This window comes from Carlito syrichta, unplaced genomic scaffold (genome assembly GCF_000164805.1).
Source record: "Carlito syrichta isolate Samal-C Ts95f unplaced genomic scaffold, Tarsius_syrichta-2.0.1 Scaffold302992, whole genome shotgun sequence".
In the NCBI taxonomy this organism is placed as follows: Eukaryota; Metazoa; Chordata; class Mammalia; order Primates; family Tarsiidae; genus Carlito; species Carlito syrichta.
Window position 1 is genome coordinate 70047 of NW_007247088.1, and position 25798 is coordinate 95844.

General features: G+C 37.5%; 1 protein-coding gene across 1 annotated transcript in view; it reads right to left on the reverse strand.

Annotated features, from left to right (window-relative positions):
- Positions 1–25798, reverse strand: part of UBR5 (ubiquitin protein ligase E3 component n-recognin 5) — a 104832-nt gene that overhangs the window by 60246 nt on the left and 18788 nt on the right. The window contains exons 9-15 of the mRNA XM_021711997.1: positions 12150–12266; positions 11943–12053; positions 11213–11367; positions 10177–10294; positions 4161–4345; positions 1276–1385; positions 345–457 (exon numbers count right to left, since the gene is read on the reverse strand). Of these exons, the coding sequence (XP_021567672.1) occupies positions 345–457; positions 1276–1385; positions 4161–4345; positions 10177–10294; positions 11213–11367; positions 11943–12053; positions 12150–12266 (909 nt within the window). The remainder of the gene's footprint in view (positions 1–344; positions 458–1275; positions 1386–4160; positions 4346–10176; positions 10295–11212; positions 11368–11942; positions 12054–12149; positions 12267–25798) is intronic.

A 25798-nucleotide genomic window follows, 5' to 3' on the forward strand; every position in this document is an offset into this window, starting at 1 on the left:
TACAGTTCTGTGAGAATCAAATGGAACAAAGAATAGACTACATAAAAAAGTAATATATATCTGTGCAACTTTTCTATAAATCTTAAACTATTCCAAAATATCATTAAAAAAAAAAAACAAAGAGCAACATGTCACCATAAGTGCTTGAGGCAAGACAACGTCTCTTCATCTGTCCAGGACAGAGGGGGTAGCTCTATTATCAGACTCAGGGATTCAACTAAAGAAGTCACTGAAGAGGATAAACCAGCTTCAAAAAAAGGACTCCCAGACACCAACCATGAATCCTTGGATAAACAATACCACTGCAGTCGTTAGTAACTAATTCTTAGATATGTTTAACCAACCTTGCCAACAGGAACATTCTTAACATCCTCCACAAAAACGACTTCCCGAAGAGACCACTGCTCTTCGTTAACCTTTTCCTCTTCTTTCGGGGCAGGGGTTGACCGTCGTCGTTCTTAGACAACAACAAAATGGTAAGTACCAAAAAGAAAATGTAAAAGAGACTTTATAGATTTCATCTAAGTGTATTAAAAAGATAATTTTTAAAGGGATACATAATTGAACTTTCCAAATAAGAATTTCAGAAAATACTGTTTTATGAATTGGAGCTTTATGACCAACTTCTACTTTAAATAAATTCATAGTGAACAGCACCTATAACTGTCAATGCCCAACTATATTAACACTACCACAAAAAACAGCAAAGAAGGGGGGAAACATAATTTGGACTTTCAAAGTTAGTTACCTGACAAGATTTAACAAGGAAGATCCCCTAAGCTAATCTTAAGACTATCACATAACTATTAAAACCTAACCTTTAACTTCTTAAGTTACAAAGCAGCTATACTCTAAAATTTATTTTGAAGAGCTTTTTTTTTTAAAAAAAAAATCTGTAAATCCATGGTGTAGTAGTAACTTTAGGTTTATAAATTCTACAAAATCTGACCAAAACTTGTGACCAGGCCATAATCAATGTATAATAGAAAGAGTATCAATGAGAGTAGATATTCTAGCCAGAGGCAGTTATTTCCTTCTATTACTGTAATACATTTCAGATATTTTTTAAAAACTCTAAAATTCTTAAAAGCAACAGGAATAGTCAACACCGTAAATGATGTCTTTCCACTTAAAGCTATGCAAAAAAATAAATAAATAAAGTCAACTAGTAGAACACAATTTATATAAAGATATTAAAAATGGCAGAAACAAACTAAATGTGGTTGTCTGCTTGACACCTTATTTTGATCACAGTGTACAACACGTAAAACTTACTATATGGCATTGATGCACTGCTGGCAATTGATGATGCATCACTACATGTGGACGCCGGAGACGGGGGAGGACCCATTTCTGTTTTCACTGGCTCTTGCTTACTTTCAGGTCTGAGATAAAAAATAAGATTCCCCATATAATTAGCAAAATAACCAACTAGTCAAATAGCATATTGTTAAGACAAGCTTATTCTAACAAGGGAATTTTAAAATGTGTATTAAAGAACATGTTTTTAAGACCCAAGGTACTGAAAAGAGTATGTAATCATGCTTTCAAATAATGTTTTACTCTTTGGACTTGGGACAGTATAAATCTAGCAAACCACTTGGATGCCCATCTCATGGGACATAAAGAGATTACTGGTGATTAAACAGGACAAACATTTGCCAGTGCAAATTTTTCAAAAAAATGTGTGTTTCCTTGAAGTTGTCCATTTAAAAACAATGAAAAATTTCAAATTTGCCAAGCTTTTGATTGATCAGTTGAGAAGTGGTTTTTAGGAGTCACGAGTATGTCCTTCCACTTTGTCTTTGAACAACAGACTGGACAATAAAGTACCTATTATTAATGTGGGAGGAAGAAAACGGGACTACACTGTCTGCTCAAACAGAAAAACGCCAGGAAAAAGACTTCAAACAAATTACTGTTGTACACCATGTATCAATGAACCTATAGCATATGTTGGTGACTGTTTCATACATTACCACATGTAAGAAAAATGTAAGATACAAAACTCTAATTTTTTTTATCATAAATAAGTTCCTCAATGTCCAAAATTCTATTATAAGCCAAATATCATTACAATAAAATGCTGGTTCCAATGTTATACTACTTAATATAAAGTAATTCATTTTTCACTATTGTGTAAGAAAGTGCAGTCAAGTGGCTGGTAGGTGAGCCATGAGATGTCTCCAAGTACAAACGGTTAATGTAAGAAAGAAAATGCAACATACAAAACTATCAACAACTTGGGACAATGATTCAGATAAGCACTACTTAGAAATCACAAATTTATCAACATTCAATTTAGCAACAGTTTTATAATAAGCCTCTTCAGCAAACAAATTTCACACTGTAACATTGAACACAGACATTTAACTGAAAAAATTGTACAGGCAAATAAGTATAAAGTTCACTAGACCATTAATTTCTTAGAGTTCAAAGAAGGAACTCTACTCACAATGGTTTACAAAAATATCTTTATAAACCATCTGATAATGGGATTAATAAATGATCCCTATTCAATGAGTTATTTCATTAATGGTTTCCCTAAGAAGGTACTACAGCAACTATACAATATTCTAGAGAGTAAAGACAAAGATTTTTATTTATTAAAGGGCAGAAATCAGTTTACTACAAACTTTTTATTTCATTCTAACATATATACATAATTAACCTGGGTCACATCTTAACCCTCTTGTCTCCTGCTTCCCTCAGCAGAAATTTCACTGGAGTTTAGAAATAATCCAAAAGAAAACCATTATTATTTCTACCAGCATCTTAGCAAGTGTGCACACATGTACAAGCCTATAGTAAACACTCCTGGCTCCTCTGCAAATCCTGTGATAGGTAAAAGAAGCCAGTATGGAGTAATTACTAGCAAACCTTTAAAATCAACACATTTCGATTTCTAGAAAATAAGACTACTGCTGACATGAACCTATGTTCTTAACATTTAATTTCACTGAGCTATTTTACAAAGACTACTAATAGAAATGGCTAATTTCAAAGAACAATCTTTTAAAACTTCATAAATTAAGGACTTAAACAACATATCCTATTCCAATCTTTATAGCTGAACACAAAAATGTTTCAAATGTTCTTTAAAAAGCATATAAAACAATAAAAATGTTTTGTTGCTTTTATTTTTTGCACATCAATGTAATCAGGAGAAAATTCTACAAAACTCTTTAAGTCTTAATTAAGTATAAAGTACAATAGCTGTGGCTTGTCACTTCCGACTTAACAGTAATCACCATGTTTGTGAATTTCAGTTTGCATTTTAAACATGATGAGAAACAGCAATGAAGTCAGTAAATTTAGAATCATCACATCTGTTTGAGTATAAATGGAATGCAAACTAAGAAATTTCAAAATTTTAAAAATATATTATGTGCAGTAATACCCCAATCACTTTGCAACCTGTATACATTTAAAAAGAAAATGCATCAATGGTCTGAATGTTATTTCAGAAATGTAATATCATTACTTTTCTAACTACCTACAATGGTAAATTATTTCTATGAATTGTTTGAAAATTATCTTAACATTTTATAAAAGTTTTAAAGAATCATTTTTAAAGATGAATAGATGTTTCTAAACGCACAGATGTTAAATTTCTGAACCCTGGCTCCTAAACAATAAGCTAGCCCCAGAATGTGGGGCAATACAAAACTGAGTAGTGTTACTGTCCACATGTATCCCTTCAACCCCAAAAGCTAACAAATCCTTTACAGATACTTCCCTCTCAAATATATTAGCCTATAAAGCCCCAATGATAAGACACAGGCAAGATATTAGTTAGAACTCAAGATGAGTACACAGGGAGAGAGGAGGAGAACACCCCTTCACAGTAAGGCTGAAAACATTATTACCGTTATACAACACCTGCAAAGGACTCAATCTAATGAGAAAACATCAAAAAAGAACACTACACTGCCATTCTGGTCAGTAACCTAATCAAAAAGAACTATAATACACAAATATGACAGCAAGTTACCAGCAGCAAAATTGACAAAGTCCTTTCAAATCTCCTGGAGACCTTAACAAGACCCTATCATGTTAGCAGTTTACTGTGTCATTGGACACCTCTCAGTCTCCCTTGAATAGTCCTATTCACATACAAAGCAACCGGCGTAAAGGCAAGGTTTGGGTATGGTACTTACTTAGCTTCAGTAGTTTTGCTAGCTTTTTCCATGCTTTTCAAGCTTTCAGGGGATCTAAGTTGAAATCTACAGCTATCATTCATATTCCAGACTGACTCCATTAAGACACCAACTTTAGGAATCCCGGCACTAATTGAAAATGCAACTGCTCCAGCATGATAAAGAGGATTATTTCTTAAGCACACCTAGCAAACAAAAGAAAACAACCATCAAGATGACAGAACTTTAAAGCAAATTAGAATATCTGTTTCAAATGTATTAAAATACAATACATGAAAGTACTGTTTCCTATGTTTTTCAAATACAATCAATGAGGCTGAAAAGGCATCAACATAAAGGTTTTCTTCTAGAAAACCTGTCCCTAAAATTAGTTTCAGCAGTTTTGCTAAAAAAAATTTAGCAATAATTTTTAAAAAATTCAAGCTGCAAATGTCCCAACCATTATAACATTCTGCTACAGAGAAACAATACAGAAACAGCAAAGAACTAAAAGAGGTTGTCATTTAAAAAGTGAAATGTAAACAAAAAACTTTTTGTCTGCTTTCTCCAATTTAAAATTATTTTTTTTCCATAATTAATGATGATACAGAGGCTCTATAACCTAATGTGAATGGATGTTCACGTCCCCAGGACTGTTGTTTCCAACTAGCCAAAAGCTCCAATGAATAACGCAATATATATTTTTTTTAATTAAAAAGTAGACCAGGTGGGGTCTGGTCTGTAATCCCAACACTTTGGGGGGCCAAGGCAGGAGGATCACTTAAGACCAGGAGTTTGAGACTAACCTGGGCAACACAGTGAGACCCTGTCTCCACTTTGGATGGATGGATGGGAGGGAAGGAGGAAGGGGAGAAAAAACTAGGCAGGCATTAGTGTTAGAGGTTTAAATGAGTTCAAGAGTCAATAACCGTTAAAGCTTTCACGATCAGGGACTAACCTCGGGTCATATTGTGAAATCCAACGGCCTGCAAGATCGCATTGTCAGACATATCAATAATAGCTCTGACTGACATTATTTCTGGAGCTCTCTTTTCATCTCTCCAATAGCCCAATCTTACTGACAATGACAATGTTATACTTGATCATGATCAGAAAGATCATGAATTTTTGGTGGCTATAATTAAATATGAGAAACAAGAAGATGGTGGTATATTTAAGAAGTACGAGGCCTCAAAACATTGGCTCAGAGTTGTATTGTATTGTAGTTCTACCAAAGAATAGCTGTGTATCATTAACTGTAGTTCTGTGGTATAAAATAAACAGTACATAAGAGAAACCTTCTTTAAAAAAAAAATGTCCTGCTTAGCTATGACTTGAAGGAATTTTCATCCAGAAAATTTTCAGAAAAGATTGGTGAAAGCTTATAGCCTGAAACAGGACCAATAAACAAGAAAGAAGGCTTCATTACAAAAATAAAAAAAAGAAAAGAAACACCTCAGCATCTTCCTAACCAGAGAAATGAAAGATCTTTACAATGAAAACTACAAAACACTGCTCAAAGAAATCCAAGACACAAACAAATGAAAAAATATTCCATGCTCATGGACTGGAAGAATCAACATTATTAAGATGTCCATCCTACCCAAGGCAATCTACAGAGTCAATCCTGTACCCATTAAATTACCAACATTATTCTTCTTAGACCTAGAAATGACAATACAGAAATTCATATGGAAACATAAACAACCATAAACAGTCAAAACAATCCTCAGCAAAAGAAAAAAAAAGGGAAGTATCACATTTACAGATGTTAAACTGTACTATAAGTCTACAATAATCAAAACAGCCTGGTATTGTACAAGAGCAGGCATACAGACCAGTGGATCAGGACAGAGATTTTGGGAGCAAAACCTCAATTTCTCAACCATCATCTTCAACAAAAGCTTCCACCAACAACCACTGGGGAAAAGGGAACCTATTTAGTGAATGGTGCTGGGAAAACTGGTTGACCACATGCAGAAGAATTAAACAGGAACCCTACCTATCACCATATACAAAAAATCAACTCTAATAGGTCAAAAACCTAAACATGAAACCTCAAACTATAAGAATCTTAGAAAATGCAGGCGACACCCTTAGGGAATTGGAATAAGCAACCAATTCCTGATCAAAAGCCCATGCCATAAGAGATAAGATAGACAAGTGAGACCTTACCAAACTGAAAAGTTTCTGGAAAGCAAAAGAAACTTATCAAGAGAGTGGAGAAACAGCCCACCGAATGGGGTAAAATATTTGCCAAGTATATTTCTAACAAAGGCCTAACATCCAGGATCTACAAGGAACTCAAGACTGCTGAAATGAAGAAAAACAAACAGCCCCACTAAATCATGTGCAAGACATAAAAACACTTCTCAAAGGAAGATATACAGGCAGTCAACAGACATATGAAAAAATGCTCAGCCTCACTAATCATCAGAGAAATGCAAATCCAAGCCACACCGAGACACCACCTAACGCCAATAAGAATGGACACCATTAATAAAACAAAAAAACAACAGATGCTGGCAAGGATGCAGAGAAAAGGGAATGCACTGTTGGTGGGAGTGTAAAATAGTACAACCTCTGTGGAAAACAGTGTGGCAATTTCTAAAGGATCTAAAAATCCACCTTCCATATGACCCAGCAATCCCCCTTCTGAGAATATCCCCAGAGGAACTCAAATCATTCTACAGAAAAGATACCTGGGTACACATGTTTTTGCAGCACTATTCACAATAGCAAAAATATGGAACCAATCGTGCTATCAAAAGCGAACTGGATTAAAAAATGTGGTACATATATACATGACGGAATATCACGCAGTCATAAAGGACAAAATTATGGACTTTGCAGCAAATTAAATGGATTCAGAGTCTACCATACTCAGTGATCTATCACAGAAACAAAGAACTGAATACCACATGTTCTCACTCACAAGTGAATCCTGAACATTTATCATACTACTACAAGAAAGGGATTGGCAGTAGTGGGACACTGCCAGGGAAGAAAGAATGGGAGGCACATAATATCAATAAGAGTACCTGATCCCAAACCAGGCAAAGTGAGTATCAATGGGAGGCCCAAACTTCACCTGCACAATGACTGCTTATGTATCTAATCACACATTTAAATTTTTTTAAAAATCAAAAAATAGAAAAAAAGGCAGGAAGGCAGGAAGGCAGGAAGGCAGGAAGGCAGGCAGGAAGGCAGGAAGGCAGGAAGGCAGGAAGGCAGGAAGGCAGGAAGGAAGGAAGGAAGGGAAAGGGAAAGGGAAAGGGAAAGGGAAAGAGAAAGAGAAAGAAAAGAAAAAAGAAGGCTTTAATTAAAAAAGAAATGTGGGCTCGGTGTGGTGACTCACATCTATAATCCCAGCACTTTGGGAGGCCAAAGTGGGAGGACTGCCTGAGCCAAAGGAGTTCGAGATCAGCCTGGGCAAAATAAATGAGATCTCATCTTTATAAAGAAAATCTTTTAAAAAGAATTTTTAAATATGGCATAACAGAAGTTATTTATTAGTGCTTATTAAAAAAGGCACTTCAAAGATAAAAAGGTGTATTATCCAGGGTCTAGCATATAATAAAACATGCAATGAACATTTGCTAAATACATTACTCTCAACAATTATGATCTGTTGAATGCAGCTATAGTAGAATACAGTGGCCAACAGCTCTTTCTAATGTTAGCACATGAATATTTTCCTTGTTCTGCAGTTGTTTTTTTTTTTTTTTTTTTGGAGTTTGAGGCTCGCTCTGTCACCCAAGCTGGGCGGTGACATACTCAAAGCCACTGCAGCCTCAATCTGCTGGGCTCAGGAGATCTTCCACTTCAGCCTTCCAAGTAGCTGGAACTACAGGTGTGTGCCACCACACCCAGTTAATTTTTTTGATCTACTGTAGAGATGGGGTCTTGCCATGTTGTCTAGGCTGGTCTCGAACCCTTGGGGGCTCAGGCAATCCTCTCATCTCCACCTCCCAAAGTGCTGGAATTACAGGAGTGAGCCACTGTGCCCGGCAGTTCTGACTGCCTTAAACTTCCAGTATTCCACAGTCTATAACAAAATCTTAGTTCTACAGCAAGTTATTTTAATATGCTACTATCATCCAACAATTTAGTGCCAAGTTTTTTTATTTAAAGTGTTTCTCTAGTACTCTTTAAAGCTTTTATACTGCCCTCCCTGCCTACAGTAATGCCACCTGCTAACAGCAGCTGCTAATATATCCTATTATGTGAGTACAGTTCACAAGGAACTTCAAGGACATCAGAAATTAGTACAAGCACCAAATAGGAAAAGAGAAGGTAGGTAGGTAGAGTCAAGGGTGGGTGGATGAGTGGAAGGGAGGGAGGGAGGGAGGATAGATAGAGTATCAAGAGCCAGTACCCAGTCCAAAGAAACTGATATAAATGATGAAAGCTGAACAATAATGTTCAGAATAGTGGATACTCATTAAAAAAACTTTCTAGTTGAAAGGCCAACAAGAGTCAGAACAAAACAACTATGAGTTAAGAGAAAAAAAGTAATGGACAAAATGAATTGATACATTTTAATACCTTGTGGTGATAAGGGAAAAAACGAAATAAAAGTGCTGGATTAGGAAATAAACACCACATTACATAATAAAAACCACCATTTTTTGGTCTAAGTTCAGAGGATTATTAAGTTCTTAAACATTCATTATATCATTTTTTGTTTGTTTGTTTGTTTTTGAGTTGGAGTCTCACTCTGTTGCCCAGACTGGAGTGCAGTGGTCGCTCCCGGCCACCCCAGCCTCGACCTGCTGGGCTCCAATGATCCTTCCGCCTCGGCCTTCCAAATAGCTGGAACTACAGGCGTGCACTACCACGCCCAGTTAATTTTTTATTTATTGTCTCGCCAAGTTGCCCAGGCGGGTCTCAAACCCGTGGGCTCAGGCAATCCACTCACCTCAGCCTCCCAAAGCATGGGATTACAGGCTGAGCCACCAAGCCCGGTCTATATCATTTCTATAACAAATATAATTATCAAGTTTTATCCTGAAGATAAACTTCTACCAGAGTCTAATAAATTAGTAGTATAACAATAGTTGGCAAACTCATCTGATCGCAAAATTATTTCTCAATATTAAATATTACTTAGTATCTCACAAAAATTTTATGTGGGTCATATTTAGTTTTAATAATTAGTGAATAAAAACCGAGTAAGCTAAATAGATTAGTAACTAAAAATAAGACATTTTAAAATACAATAGTAATAAAACCTGATGTTAAGTAAACAATTTTTATGAAAAGCAACTAGGTTTTTTAAAAAAAGGAATGAGAAAAGTTACATCATTTACATTTTAGCAAATCTATGAATGTAAACAATAGAAGATAGCTGAATTCTCATGTCTGCTTTTACAGATATGTTATTTTGACTAAAGTATATAGGAAGTCAATTTAGCCTCACACAGATAGGTAACTGAAAAGAAAGGGAATTTGCAGGCTTCCTAGAAGGATCAAGGAGCAAGCAGGAGTCTTTGGACTTTGAGAACCACTAGGATATTAGAAAATCACCTTTGTAAAGTTAGTATCTATAGAAGCCTAAAACCATCTCAGATTCAAAAAAACACAGAAAATTGGTAGAAATGGAGATTTGACAAAGCCTCATACTGACAATAACCCTATAAAGCATTATCTTTTAAACTGCTTAGCCATAAGAATCACCTGAGATGTTTGTTAAACACAATGATGTCTGGCCCTACCACCAAACAAACTAAAATAGCATTTCAGGTAAGGGAGCTCCATTCTCTGCATTGTAAAAGTATCAAATTATTCTTACAACCAGGCTATTATGGGAACCCTGCCCCACAGAGAAACCTAGTGACATTAGGCCAGAACCTACACCATGTTACTCATTACTGAATGACAAAAGAACGGTGTGGCACAGACCTGCTACAGAAACCTGGTTCTTCACATGATGCTCATCTATAAAACTCCTTGTAAGAGAACTGCTTGCAGGGAAAGAAAGTGATATTGAAGATAAATAATGACCCTTGGAACAAGTTTAATTCTAATCACCTACCTGAGTACCAACAGTGATATTCGGCATCGAAGAAATACCAGCACTGGACTTGGGCTTCTTATTTTTTGCTCTAGCTTTTTCTAACATTTTCTTTCTTTGACTAAAAGGAACCACACCCCTGAAAAGAAAAAGCATAAATTAGTAAAGTAAGCAGCAGAGCAGACTATTAAATAAATCTTGAAAATACACATATTATCATTGAAACAGTTCTAGTATTTCCCCAGTATTTTTGCCTCAGAATATTAACATGTGTAAATTACTTGTCACTGCAATGTGTTCAAGAGTTTAATAAATAACTGGATCTATTTTTATTAAACCTTTAGAATACTATTTTTTTTAACTGATGTTTTTCTTGGAAATAATTCTATTTTAATAGAAGACTCCCCTACATATTATTTCTGCCAATGTAAATTTACTGTTAACTCCTTAAAGTACAACAAAGAAAAAATTTAATGTCACCTTCTAACAGTAAAGCTGTAATTAAATAAGGCAGAGAATAGGCATAGCAATCAAATTTTTTAAAAAATACTGTATTACTTATATGTCCAATTATGTAAAAGTAAAGTATATACTTATGTATAGGAAAAAAAGTTTTCAAACACCTCCAAATGTTAAAGGTAGTTATTATCTTCGGGTTGTGAGATTCTACATGACTTGTTTATTTCTTCATATTTTTATAAAAATTTAATAATTATAGTCATTAAGTATGCATCGCTTTTATAAATTTTTCTTCAAAAAAAATTTTTATAAATGTTACTTTGCTCCTAAGTAAAAATCTCCTTCTCTATAAGGTATTCTTTATATACAGAGGATCTCACTCTGTTACCCAGGCTGGAGTGCAGTGGCATGATCAGAACTTAGGCAATCCCTCTGCCTCAGCCCCCTGAGTAGCTGGGACTACAGGCATGAACCACTCCACCCAGCTACAAGGCATTATTTTGACTGACATACTCATGTTTGTATTCTACTACTCAAAGCACTCTAACCACACAAAAGCATTCATGGATAAGACATTCTTCCCCCCAATGAAACTCACCACCAATATAAATTGTTCTCGAGCTGAGCGCAGGTATAAAGGGCACAGCAATGCAAAGAAACTATCCGCTCTCCCTGAAGTTCAGAGTAAACCTGTGCAGTGTGCTCTAATTTAGAAGCCACAGAACTTAAAGTTTCATCCACCCATGTAGCAACCTAAAGAACAAAATACTAAGTTTTAAATAAAGACTGGAATTGTAAAATCTTTTGAGCTAAGTCCTATAAAAATTCAGAAAAGTTTCATAATAACAATAAAACTAAAATACTATTTTCACATAAATCACAATAGCAGTTATGAATATGGCCTTCTTTAAGTCATTAATCAGAAGTAAATGCTTGCTCCAACCAATTTTAAAAGAATTTCGTGACTTTAAAGCCAAACTGATAATTTGAGGCATGATATTCATAATTTCTCTATGTGTATTTCATAGCATCTAAACATCTCCTCTTTTCTCAGCAGTTTTTGAATATTTTTCCTTCCCTTAAAGTAGAAAGGCTACGTTAAAGCTGAATTATAGTATAGAGATAAACTAGTCAAAATAAAACAAAACCAAAAAATGTGACATATTTACTTGTTTATAGACTGTCTCACTAGATTCCTCTACTAAGGCTTGAGACACTTTGTATTTATGTCAGAGAGATAGAAAATGCAAAGATGAAAAAAGAGCCAAAAAAGAGAGAGAACCAAGAATTTAAGCATGAAATGTTTATCAATGCAAAGCATTTCATACCTTGTTATTTTCTGTAGCTACAGTTGCTCTTATGCTATTTGCAGACAGGAGTACTATCTTTTCATTGGTTAACCCCAAAAATGTTGCTCGTGGATGATGTAATGAAGGATTCTTTGAAAGCATAAGAAAAATGATTACTATGTTGTATGTATTACTATGTATTACTATGTAGAGCTAGTCGATGCAACATTTAGTAAAATAGAATACCTGGGCATTTCTGTAAGGCTCAGATTCACTCCACTTCCACTGATAAAGTTCTCCTTTACTGCTGACAGCCAAAAGTTCAGAATACAGAGCTCCAATACAGATGAATTTTGTTCCATCCTACAAAATAAAAATAGTCAATGCTATAAATATAAAAATTGCCAAATCTACTGATTTAGACACTGTCACTTTAATCATTACATCCGATCTAGATTAATTATGTGAACACATAAACCACAACCACACTGTCCAAAGTCTTTAGCACAGCCTACAAGGCCCCCACAACATAGGCCCCGGCTCCTTCCATGAATTCACTGTCCCCCAGTCACACTGTCGCCTTCCTATTTGTGCACATGCCCACTCTGACCCTACCCGAGCTCTGCCTAGTACTAGAACCCTAGTTCTGTTCTTACTGTTCTCTGCCTGTGTTACTTTTTCTCAGGTGGCATACTCCCTCAAAGGAGACCTTCCCTGACCATACACTATGTGCAAATAGACCACACTAGCACTCTTACATCCTAGCTCCCTACACTGCTTCTTTAGTTCACAGCACTTCACAACATGACATATTTGTTTACAGATGGTCTCACTCGACTATAAGCTTTGTCTTGTTCACCACTGAATCCTCTCAGAACTTAGTGCACAAGCAAGTGCTCAATTAGTGTGCCGAATGCGTAAATTAAAAAACAAAAAAACAGAATAAGTACTTGAAACAGAAAAAAATGGAATGTCAACCAGAAGATTATTTCCTGTAGGCTCTTCCAAGCTATGAAAAGAAATATCCATATTTTATTTTTTATGGTAATGGCTCATTTAATTTTATGGTAATATACATGCAATGAATTGGAATGCAATTAAATTATTAAAGTTTGCCAATAAACGTAAATAATACTAATTATAACTGTTAACAAAAGACCAATGATCAGAGCCATGAAACTACCCAGAAATTTCACAGCAAAAATTGCCAATAACAGATTTTAGGCTGTATTTTTTTCCACTGGTCTACTATATACAGTACTTCTTTCCTCTCTTTGCAATTCTGGCTCCAGAATATGCAAAACTAGTGGTGTCTCTCTGGTTTCCTGCCATATTCCAGTCTTAACTGGTCAGATGGGCCATAGTGAGCAGCTAAAGTTTGTGAAGTCTATCAAACTTTATAATAACAGCAGGTTATGATTCAGTGCTGTGTGGAATGAACACTAATTTTAATCTTCTATTTTACCTGTCCCAGTCAGCCCTATGTTGAAGACACTTCTATGGGAGGATGGAAGAGAGATCAAATTTGGAATTCTCCAAGTTAGCAATTCTTCTCTTCCCTATTACCTTGGATAGCCACCAACCCCTGTCAACTTTCTCCACGGAAGTTGCATCAAATCTTACCTTTTCTACTTTGTATTTTCTCCTCTTTTAAACCTTGGTTAAAAATTAATTATAATGGGATCAGACTGAGTGAGTTCATAACGTAGATCCAAGACTTACTTAAGTATGTTGACTTCAGGTAAATTATGTAATTCCCTTTAAACCATTTCTTCACCTCTAAATGGATATTATAATACATGTCCTAGTTGGGGAATTAGGGGGCCGCTACCCAATGGAGTTACACACACACACACACACACAGGCCGCTACCCAATGGAATTACACACACACACACACACACACACACACACACACACACACACACACACACAGTTGGTCCTTGAACAACACAGGTCTGAAGTTCTAGGGTTCACATATACATTTTCCTCTGTCACCCTTTACAGAGCAAGACTAATACCCTTCTTCCTCCCTCCTCCTACGCCTCCTCAGCCTACTCAACATGAAAACAAAAAGGATGAAGACCTTACCACTTCCCATTAAAGAATATTAAATACATATTCTCTTCCTTAGGATTTTCTCAATTACATGTTCTTTCTCTAGTTTACCATAAGAATACAGTAGTATATGATACATATAATATATAAAATATGTGTTAATTGACTGTTTAAGCTATCCATAAGGCCCCCGATCAACAGCAGACTATTAGTAATTAAGATTACAGGAAGTCAGTCAGGCTCGGGGGCTCAGCCTGTAATCCCGCGCCTTTGGGAGGCTGAGGTGAGTAGACTGCCTGTGCCTGCGGGTTCAAGACCCGCCTGGGCAGCGAGACCTCTTCTCTACAATAAGTCAAAAAAATCAGCTGGGCGTGGTAGCGCATGCCTGTAATTCCGACTACTTGGAAGGCTGAGGGGGAAGGATTGCTAGAGCCCAGCAGGTCAAGGCTGTGGTGGGTGAGCGGCCACTGCACTCCAGTCTGGGTGACAGAGTGAGACTCCAACTCAAAAAAAAAAAAAAAAGATTACAGGAAGTCAAAGTATATGTAGATTTTCTACTGCATACAGAGTGAATGTCCCAACCCCTTAAAGTTCAAGGGTCAACTTTATAAAGTACACAGCATGAAGCCACTGCAAACAAGCACTCAATCAAACTCAACTAGGGTTCATCTGACCCCTGACTTCAACTCCTACTCACCCAGAAAATGACAGCTCTCAGGCACAGGCTTCATCAAGCCCTACCTCTAGATTCACTTGATGAAACTCCTATTTAAAAATAACTCTTAAGCACAATTGGGTGCAATCCCTTCTGATACTGCTCTAACAACCATCCAAGTTCATTTCTCCTTCAGTACTACTCATGGCAAAGTAAACTATTGCCTGGCATGTTTCACCTACCAGCTTTCAATGGTAGCTACAATTGCTTTTCCATCTGCCAAATCAATGCCCCGTGTATTTAATTCATCCATCTTCTCTTTAAATTCTTCAAACCATCTGTCTCTGTGCATCCTGTTCTGGAATCTATTCTTTCCCAAATTCACTGGCACCATTATCTACTGGTATTCCACCTGCTCTCAAGGTAATTTTCTTAATCTCCCTGACACCACCATGCATTCCCTGCACAGATTCTGTCCTTGATCATTTACTCAATGCTTCACCCTCACCCTGCATCCAGAGGAGCACCATGCTTTTAAATGTGCAAATCTCCTATCTCCAGACATACCTACAATAACTCTCAACCTAGATGTCTTAAAAAGCACCATAACATCTTCAAATTGAAATGATCATCTCCTGCTATGCTGCACCTCCTCTACAGTCCTTTTTCTATGAATGACATCCACCATCCACTCTGTAACAAAGACATGGAAACCTGGGAGCTTCCCTCAACTCCTCCTTTCCTCTCATCAATCTAATAACTACTAAGCCAGTGATGCGCTGATGTTGAGTTCCTCTCAGATTCTTCCCTTCCTCAGTCTCCATGCCTCTGCTTTGGTTGAGATCCTCACAATTCCTTTATTTAAAATTCTACACTGGGTATAGTTGCTCATGCTTGTAATCTCAGCATGAGGCTGAGGTGGGAGAATTGCTTGAGTTGAGAAGTTCGAGACCAGCTTGGGCAACATAACAAGACCATGTTTCTAAAAAAAAAAAAATCATAAAAATAGGCAGGCATGGTGGTGCGTGCCTATAGTCCCAACTACTCAGGAGGCTAAGGCAGGAGGTTTGAGAACAGCCCGAGCAACTTGATGAGACTTCGCCTTTACAATAAATCAAAAAATTAGCCAGACATGATGGTGTGCACCTGTAGTTCCAGCTAGTTGGAAGACTAAAGTGGAAGGATCACCAGCAGTAGCCGTGAACATTGCCTCTGCACTCCAGAGACACACACACACACCCCATACAAAACAAAATCCCACTAGTATCGTCATGTCACTGCTTCTCTAAGAACTCTGTTGATATCACAGTTACAGCAGAACAGCATCTTAACTCCTTACATGACCAGCTGTCTAGTTGTCTCCATCCTACCTCTTCTCCAACTCCTTGCCACACGGCAGCTAATTCTGAACTTTTCAGTGTTCTGCAAACACACCATGACCTTTCATGACTCTAGACTCATGCTTGATATGTTTGGAATACCTTTGCATCTTGATCAATGCCTATCTAGCCTTAAAATGCTGTTAAAATGCCATTTCCTCTGTGATGCCTTTGCCAAATCTCTCAGGTAGTACTGGACATTATCCATTCTGAACCCCCCTTTAACCATACCTTCAGACTATATTGTGAGCACATTATATTCTAAGTGAATGTCTGTGTTCCCCACTTGGCTCCTCATGGGAAGGTCCATATTATACTCACCTCTACATTACCATAGGCCAGCTAGGCATATGCCACAAAGTAGGAGCACACTGACCAACTGGTGAAGAAACAAATGGATCTTAACTCCAAGTTGGAGTTAAGATCACACCAGAGCAGTATGATCTTGAACAAACCATCACAACAGCCAGAGTATGATGCATGAAGCCCTCTCAGAACTGACTTGCCTGTATCCTTCAGAGACAGGCCAATGCCCCCCAGGATAAGAAGTCCTGGGTGATCCAATTATACCTCACAGATTCTGAAACTCCACTATGGACACATATGCGAAGGACAGCACAACTACCAAACACAGAAAGATGACAGAAAAATCACCTGTTACTTCTTGTCTGCCTCAGGTATGTCCACATAAAAGGATCTTTTTTTTGTTTGTTTTTTTTTGAGTTGGAGTCTCACTCTGTTGCCCAGGCTGGAGTGCAGTGGCACGCTCACGGCCACTGCAGCCTCAACCTGCAGGGCTCAGTGATCCTTCTGCCTCACCCTTCCAAGTAGCTGGAACTACAGGCACGCGCCATCACGCCCAGCTAATTTTTTTATTTACTGTAGAGATGAGGTCTCGCCAAGTTGCCCAGGTTGGTCATAGCGCCCAGCCTAAAAGGATCTTAATTGTATGTACAAAAATACAAAACAATCAAATACACACAAAAGGACAGTATTTTAGCTCACATACTTCATAATGTTATATAAACTACCAATACTGATTGCTGCTTCTGTGCAAGCTGAGGTCTTCTCAATTCAACTAGAAAAAGCAAATATTCGTGTTTCCTTTTAGATCAGTAGCTTGTAGCTTTATTTTTTAACAAAAAGAGGTTGGGTCAGTAAATCCGCAACTGCCTGAATAATTTAAATGGGTCATCGATCTAATTAGAAACACTTCCTCAAAGGGAGATGAAAACTGTTTAAAATATGATAGAAATGACCTAGTAGCCATAGCTTTAGAGGAAGAAGAAAAAAAATAACTTGGAACAGCAACATCAACTACCACTAACCAACCACACAACTACACTTAGTAATTTTATTTTGTGAAAAAGTTGTTCTTTCTGTTCTTCAATTTTCCCTATAAAAATTGGCTTTCACCTGTTTTTTTCTGTTTGGGTTTTTTTCCTACAATCAGCAAACACTGATCAATTACCAACAGGTAGCAGCCCTGACTATTGTCACTCAATGCAATGTACATCACAGCTGGAATGAATGGTAACCACAAATAACACTGTGCAATAAGGTCAGCTGTGTCTGTTCATACTTCATTTCTCCTTGCCTACCCACCTTTCTCTATTCTCCTTATAACCAGCTTTTATTGTTTTTATGACAATTTCTCATTTTGTTCTTACTTCATTACTAAATTACAATTGTAGACAGGAGCAGTGGCTCATGCCTATAATCCCAGCACTTTGGAAGGCCTTCTTGACAGCCCATGGTAACCACTGTTTTAATTTCTATTTCTGTATATTTGATGTTTCTTTAAAGAAAAAAAAAGGATTCTACATATAAGTGAGATCGTGCAATTTTCTTTGTGTCTACCTTATTTCACTTGGCATAATGTCCTCCAGGTTCATCCATGCTATAGCAAATAGCTGTATCTCCTTTTTTTAAAGGCTGAATAATTTTCCATTGTGCCTATGTTATGTCTCATATTTTCTTTATTCATTTGTCCATGATGGACACTGAGATTGTTTCCATATCTTGCCTATTGTGAAATTACAATGAACACAGGAGTGCAGATACCTCTGTGAGGTGTGCTGGGTCCTATCATGGTTCTATTTTTAATTTCTTTAGGAACCTCCATACTGTTTTTCATAATGACTGCACCAATCTAAACTCCCACACACAGTGTGCAAGGGTTTCCTTTTCTCTACACCCTTGCCAATATTTATCTCATCTTTTTTGTAATAACCATCCTAAAACAGGTGAGAAATGACACTTCATAATGTCTTTAATTTGCTTTTCCCTGATTAGTGACATTAACCACCTTTTGATATAGCTGTTGGCCATTTTTATGTCTTCTTTGGAGAAGTGTCTGTTCAGGTCCTTTGCCTATTTTTTAATCAGGTTGTTTTTCTGTTATTATAAGAGTTACTTAAAATTTTGTATATTAATTAGTCCCTTAACATATATGGTTTGCAAATATTGTTTCATAGTCTACAAGTTGCCTTTTCATTTTGTTGATTGTATTATTTGCTGTACAAAAGCTGTTTCGCTTAATGTTGTTCCATTTATTTATTTTTGTTTTGCAGCCTGAGCTTTTGGTGTAAAAAAATCTGCCACAACCAATGTCAAGAAGACTTCCCCCTCTATTTTTTTGGTTTTGGATCTTATACTTAGTTCTTTTATCCATTTTGAGTGGATTTTTGTGTATTTTCTAATATAAGAATCTAATTTCACTCTTTTACATGTGAAAATCGTTTTCTCAGTACCATATACAGAAGAGACAATCTGTTCCTCACTGGCTCCCTTGTCAAAAATTAGTTTACCGTATATCTTTGGATTTATTTCTGGGCTGTCTATTCTGTTCCTTTGGTCTATGTTTCTGTTGTTATACCAGGACCAGATGGTTATGATTACTATAGCTTTGTAACATAATTTAAACTCAAGTGTATGATGTCTCCAACTCTTTCTTTCTCATTATTGCTTTGGCTATTCGAGGCACTTTGTGGACCTTTACAAACTGTAGGATTGTTTTTCTATTTCTGTAAAGAATGTCATTAGAATTTTGATATGAATTATATTACATCTGTACACTGCTTTGGGTAATATGGACAATTTAAGAATATTACGCTGGGCTCAGTGGCTCAGCCTGTAATCCCGCACCTTTGGGAGGCTGAGGTGAGCGGATTGCCTGAACCCGCGGGTTCGAGACCTGCCTAGGCAACTTGGCGAGACTCATCTCTACAATAAATCAAAAATTAGCTGGGCGTGGTAGCGCGCACCTGTAGTTCCAGTTACTTGAAAGGCTGAGGCAGAAGGATCGCCAGAACCCAGCAGGTCGAGGCTTCGGTGGCCGGGAGCGGCCACTGCACTCCAGTCTGTGCGACAGAGTGAGACTCCAAATAAAAAAAAAAAAAAAAAGAATATTACATCTTCCCATCCATGAACATAAGGTACTTTTCCATTTGCTTGTATCTTCTTCAATGTCTTCCATCAGTTTTATGGCTTTCATGTATCAATCTTTCACCCTCTTGGTTAAATTTATATGTGCATTTTTATGCTGCCACAAATGGCTGTTCTTGATTTTTTTTAACTTTATTTTATGATAAGATGTAGGGTACAAGTCAGGATTGGGCACATAAGTCATGTATGTGCAGTAAAGTCTGGGCTTCCAACTAGTCCTCCAGTTCCCTGGTTGAGGACCAGCTACACTTTTTGTTGCAACATGCTCCCCCACCCCACAGCGTCCCACGATTGCCGATCCCTCCCTTGTGCAATTGTGGTTAACTTTCAGGTTCCACATGAGTGAGAACATGTGGTATTTGGTTTTTTGTTTCTGTGATAGATCGCAAAGAATGATTATCTCCAATTCCATCCAATTTGCTGAGAGGTCCATGATTTTTGTCCTTCTTATGGCTGTGTAATACTCCATGGAGCACATGTATCACATTTTCTTTATCCAGTCTACTTTCAACGGGCATATAAATTGGTTCTGTGTTTTCGCTACCATGAATAATGTGGCAATAAACATGTATGTGCAGTTGTCTTTTTTATAGAACAATTTATGTTCCTCAAGTATATTCCCAAGAGAGCAATTGCTAGATGATATATGTAAGGTCAATTTCTAGTTCCTTCAAAAATTCCCACACTATTTTCCATAGAGGTTGGAGTAGTTTGCAATCAATCCCACCAACAGAGTAGAGGCATTCCCTTTTCTCCACACCTATGGTAGCATCTACTGTTTTTTTTGATTCAATAAAGATGACCATCCTTACTGGGATAAGGTGGTATCTCAGTGTAGTTTTGATTTGCATTTCTCTGATGATTAGTGAGAGTGAGCCTTTTTTCATACATTCGTTGGTTGCTCATATGTCTTCTGGGAAGTGTCTACTCATGTCCTCTGCCCATTTTTTAACAGGGATGTTTGTTTTATACCTTTCAGCTCATTTGAGTCTCTTATAGATCCCAGATGTCAGGTCTTTGTCAGATACAGTTAGCAAATATTTTTTTCCCATTCTGTGTGTTATCTTGCCATTCTCTTGATGGTTTCTTTTGAGTTTGATAAGGTCACACTTGTCTATCTTCAGCCTGGTTCTTATTTATATATAGAAATCCTACTGATTTTTATGTTGACTTTGTATACTGCAACTTTACTGAGTTAATTTATGAGTTCTAACAGAGTCTTCTTTGTGTGGAATTTTGGGGTTTTCTAGATACAGGATCATGTCATCTACAATTTCAGATTTGTTTATTTCTGTTTGATTGCTCTTGTTGGTACTTCCAGTACTATGCAGAAGAGAATGGTAACACTTGGCATCCCTGCCTGTATAAGAAAGCTGTAGGATGTTCCCTGTGATTACTGTGGTAGCTGTGGGGTTCTTTTGTGTCTTTTTGTTTTGTTTTGTTTTTTGAGTTGGGATTCTCACCACATCAACCACATTGGAGTGTAGTGGCATGCTCACAGCTACCAAAGCCTTGTCCTGCTGGGTTCAGGCGATCCTTTCACCTCAGCCTTCCAAGTACTGAAACTATAGGCCCATGGCATCACGCCCAGCTAATATTTTCATTTATTGTAGAGATGAGGTCTCACCAAGTTTCCCAGGCTGGTCCTGAATCCCTGAACTCAGGCAATCCTCTCACCTTGGTCTCCCAAAGTGCTGGGATTATAGGCTTGAGCCACTGCACCTGGCCAGCTGTGGGTTTTTCATAAATGGTCTCTTATATTGAGAAATTTTCCTTTCATATTTAAACTGTTCATGAGCTTATATCAAGAAAGAATGCTCAACTTTGTCAAGCACTGTTTCTGCAACAACTGATTATGTGATTTTTAGTTTTCATACTGCTAATGTGACATATCACATTAATTGATCTGTGCATGTTAAGCCAGCCTTGCATACCAGGGATAAATCCTACTTAGTCATGATATGTAATCTTTTTGATGTGTTGCTGAACTTAGTTTGCTAATATTTTATTATTGAAGATTTCTGCACCAATGTTCAGAGACACTGGCCTGTAGTCTTATTGTCCTGTGGCGCCTTTGTATGACTTAGATATCAAGGTGATGCTGGCTTCATAAAATGTGTCTGGTTTAGATTACTATTGGAAGTGATGTGGTATAAATACATACATAATTATAGTTTACATGTAAATATTCAGCAATACAGAATTAAATGTCTAGTCTAAGAAAAACTTCAAAATAAGCAAAAATGAAGTCATGTTAGATAACCATCTAATAATTGCACGATTACCTCTTTTCATCAAAGTGAATGAATTATCAAAGCTAGTTCCAGAAATACAAAAACCTAATGAGCAATCACACAAGCCAGTAAAACAGTCAAAAATATTAGATGCATAGGCGGCTGAGTGGACAAAAGAATGAATGGGGTGGGGGAAGTAAAGGAGGAAGAGGGAGAGAAGTAGGGAAAATATGTGGGGAAAAAAGAAGTCAGAGAAGGAAGGGGGAGGAGAAAGGAAAAGGGTGAATTCTAGCAGAAAGGGGTAGAATAAGAAGTTGATACTTTGGGGGTAAAAGCTCTTCAGCAACCAGTATAAACTTGGTCAGTTCAACCGTGAACATCATAGCCCTGTACTTAGAGCACAGACTAAGGCACTTCCTCCAACTTCTTTGGTAAAGGAGACTGCCTGTTCACTTCCCACCATACTCAATTATTACTGTAATGAAATATTTTCATAACTTGCATTCTATTCCAGTTGGACAAGGGGCAGACACGGTCTGTATCTTTTCAGCCTGTGCCCAACTCACTGCTAAGAGAAGCTGGCATATCAAATATGACTGCCCCATGAATCCACTTGGAAATACACAAATCGACTGGCCTCTCTCACCATCCAGAAAATGTCTTTCTCTCTTGCTGGGATGGGATCATGCTTTTCCTTGCTCTTTACATTTTACATTTACTAACTTATTTATTCTCATGACAATCCCATAAGTTAAGAATCATTATTGTCCTTATCCTACAGATGAGAACACCAAGCAGAAAGAGGTTAAAGACTTGACCAAGGCCATACAGCTAGTGCATGGCAAGGTTATGACATGAAATCCAGCCATCCAGCTCCAGAGTGCACATGCTTCACAGTCCATGCAGTCTCTTGTGATTTACCAAAGCCCCTTGCGCTTAATTCTATAACCTACCCATTTGAAAGGATTAACATTTTTCTTTGGTCTACAAAAGGTGCTATATACATAGTAATAAAAGATTTTCATGTTTTGTATATATTTAACCAAGGTTTCTAAATAATGACTGAAATGGCCCTCATCTCTGCCTTTATAAAGATTTCAACATCTCTATGATAAGTTTCAATCATATTTCTATATTATATTCATTGATCCTTAACTCAAATAATAATTTAGGGAAAGATTTATACTTTAGTTATCTGAAATAGTTTCAGTTCAAGATTATACCACAAAAACGTAAAGAAAAAAGAACATTCTATCATTAAAGGAATTTTATTGGCCTACAAAATGGCAAAACTTTGAAGTTGTTTTTCTCCTTAAAGGATGTTGGAAAAGTGGGCACTAATCCTGCTAATTTCTAACAGAATTTCCCTTGCACCCTAATGAAAGCAAAATGAAAACAGCTACGGATACTAACCACACTTAATATTTAAGAATGTTGAGGGCAACTCCCTTGGGTCCCCCCCGCAATGTGGCAGCTTTTCTGTCCTCTCAATAAATCCTGCTTTCTCAAAAAAAAGAAGAAAAAGGGAATGCTGATTTAGGTTATCTCTGAAATTAACCATATTTTGATGACCCCCACCCCTCACAAAAAATGATACTACTTTCTATATATTTAAGAGGCAACTTGAAGCAAAAGAAAAATACTAATCAGGCTTCCTGGTTTTACTGCTAGCTCTGCTTAATAACCCATATGAACATAAGCAAAGACATGCAATTTCCTCATCCATAGAAATGAATGGATCGGCCAGGCATGGTTGGGAGGTCGTTGGGAGGTCGAGGTGAGAGGATTAACTGAGCCCATGGGTTTTGAGACCCGCCTGGGCAATTTGGCGAGACCTCATCTCTACAATAAATCAAAAATTAGCCAGGCATAGTGGCACATGCCTATAATTCCAGCTCCCTGTAAGGCTGAGGTGGAAGGATCACCTGAACCCAGCAGGTTAACGCTGGGGTGGCCATGAGTGTGCTACTGCATTCAAGCCTGGACGACAGAGTGAGACTCCAACTCTCTCACACACACACACCAATGGATCAGAAGTAAACTATGAGGTTTTTTTCAGCTATAAAATTCTGAGTTTACTATTGTGTACAAAATTAAGACTATTCCTTCAGCAGCCCGATATGCTGGGAATGTAGAAATACACAATTTTGTCAGAATAATGCAGCAGCTCCTAAGACTAAAAAAACAAGAAACCCCAAACAAGATTATAAAAAGATCCACTTTTTTTTTTTTTGAGTTGGACTCCAACTCCATCGCCCAGGCTGGGGTGCAACAGCACACTCACGGACACCCCAGTGTCCACCTGCTAGGCTCTGGTGATCCTCCTGCCTCAGCTTTCTAAGTAGCTGAAACTACAGGTACATGCTACCACGCCCAGCTATTTTTTAATTTATTTATTGTAGGTCTCTTCAAGTTGCTAGGGCTGGTCTCACATCCGCAAGCTCAGGCAATTCACTTACCTCAGCCTCCCCAAGTGCTGGGATTACAGGTTGAGCCACTGAGCCCAGCCGAGATTCACATTCTAAGAATAGATTTTACTTTGTATGATGAATCATTATCTGTCTACTGAACTAAACTACAATAATCCTAAAGACAGGTTCTGTATCTCATCTTGTGATCAATATAATCCCAGTAACTAGCAAAGCACAGGGCACTTAGCAGGTATCAGTCAACATACATCCGTGGCAAAACACATGTCTGATGCATGTTCTTCAAGCGATCTGGTTTTCAAGTATTAGAAACATTCAAACTGTCCTGAGCTAGGAATTCCTACTCAATCCCTCATTAGATGCCTGCTCTTGGCTGACCACTCTCATGTGGTGCTGGAATCTTCTAATACCAAGTACATCGGGACATCCTATCTCCTTGTATTCTCCATCTACTTCTCTATCCCCCCAAGGCTTCCTCCAGAACCTGCCACTCCTCAGAGATTGCTACGCCCCCCCCCACCCAATTTGGAGAAACCAAAATGATTCTGCATAACTGCCTATTTCTTCATGTGGTACTAAACCTGTGGTCCTGTATAATATAGTTCTCCATGCTGTCCTAAAGTTACCAGAAAGCAAGGTCTCCTTTCTCTTTAATAGCTCTCTAAATTCTGAGTGTAGCATTCTGTCCTGCAAACAAGCATCTAATGACATTTATTGATGACCACAATTAATGATTAACATTTTAATTAGGGGCTTACATTGTTTTTCCCCCCAAGACTAAAATGTGAATGTCTAGACTTCAATCATCAACTAACAAAGTGTTTCTTTTTTGATGATGCCATTTTAAATTAGGTGTTTAACAGAAAAAAAGGGTACAGGTAGAATATATTTTGTTTTACATATTGCTTTTCTTCCATTCATTCAATGTCTAAACAAACCAAGGAAACAACATACTACAAGTCTATACAATGTCAAGATTACATATAACAATCCCTTAAAATAAGTTGTATCTAAAATCATGCCTATCAGTAAAGGCCAGACACGGCTGGCAAAATCTAACAGAAGCCATAGTGGCTAAGAGAAAACCTGCTAAATTTGTCTATTCAAAAACATTTTCATGTATCAAAAATAATACTTGATAAAGAAGCTAAACTAAGCCAGGCTCGGTGGCTCAGCCTGTAATCCCGCGCCTTTGGGAGGCTGAGGTGAGTGGACTGTCTGAGCCCGCGGGTTCAAGACCCGCCTGGGCAACTTGGCGAGACCTCATCTCTACAATAAATCAAAAAATTAGCCGGGCGTGGTAGCGCGCGCCTGTAGTTCCGGCTACTTGGAAGGCTGGGGCGGAAGGATCACCGGAGCCCAGCAGGTTGAGGCTGCGGTGGCCGGGAGCGACCACTGCACTCCAGTCTGGGCGACAGAGTGAGACTCCAACTCAAAAAAAAAAAAAAAAGCGGCTAAACTAATAATATATGATGGCACTATAAAAACATAACTCATGCTCTTTTACTTCCTGCCAATATGAAACTGACCCAGACCACAACAGGAAAGAGAAATAGAAAACAGTGAAAACATACCACCCCCCCAAAAAAAAGCAAAAAGAAAAGAAAGTAAAAGTCCAATGATTTAAATTCCTCTCTACCATATGAAGTTAAAGTAGAACTTGGGCCATTTCTAGTTCTATAGAGATAATAAAA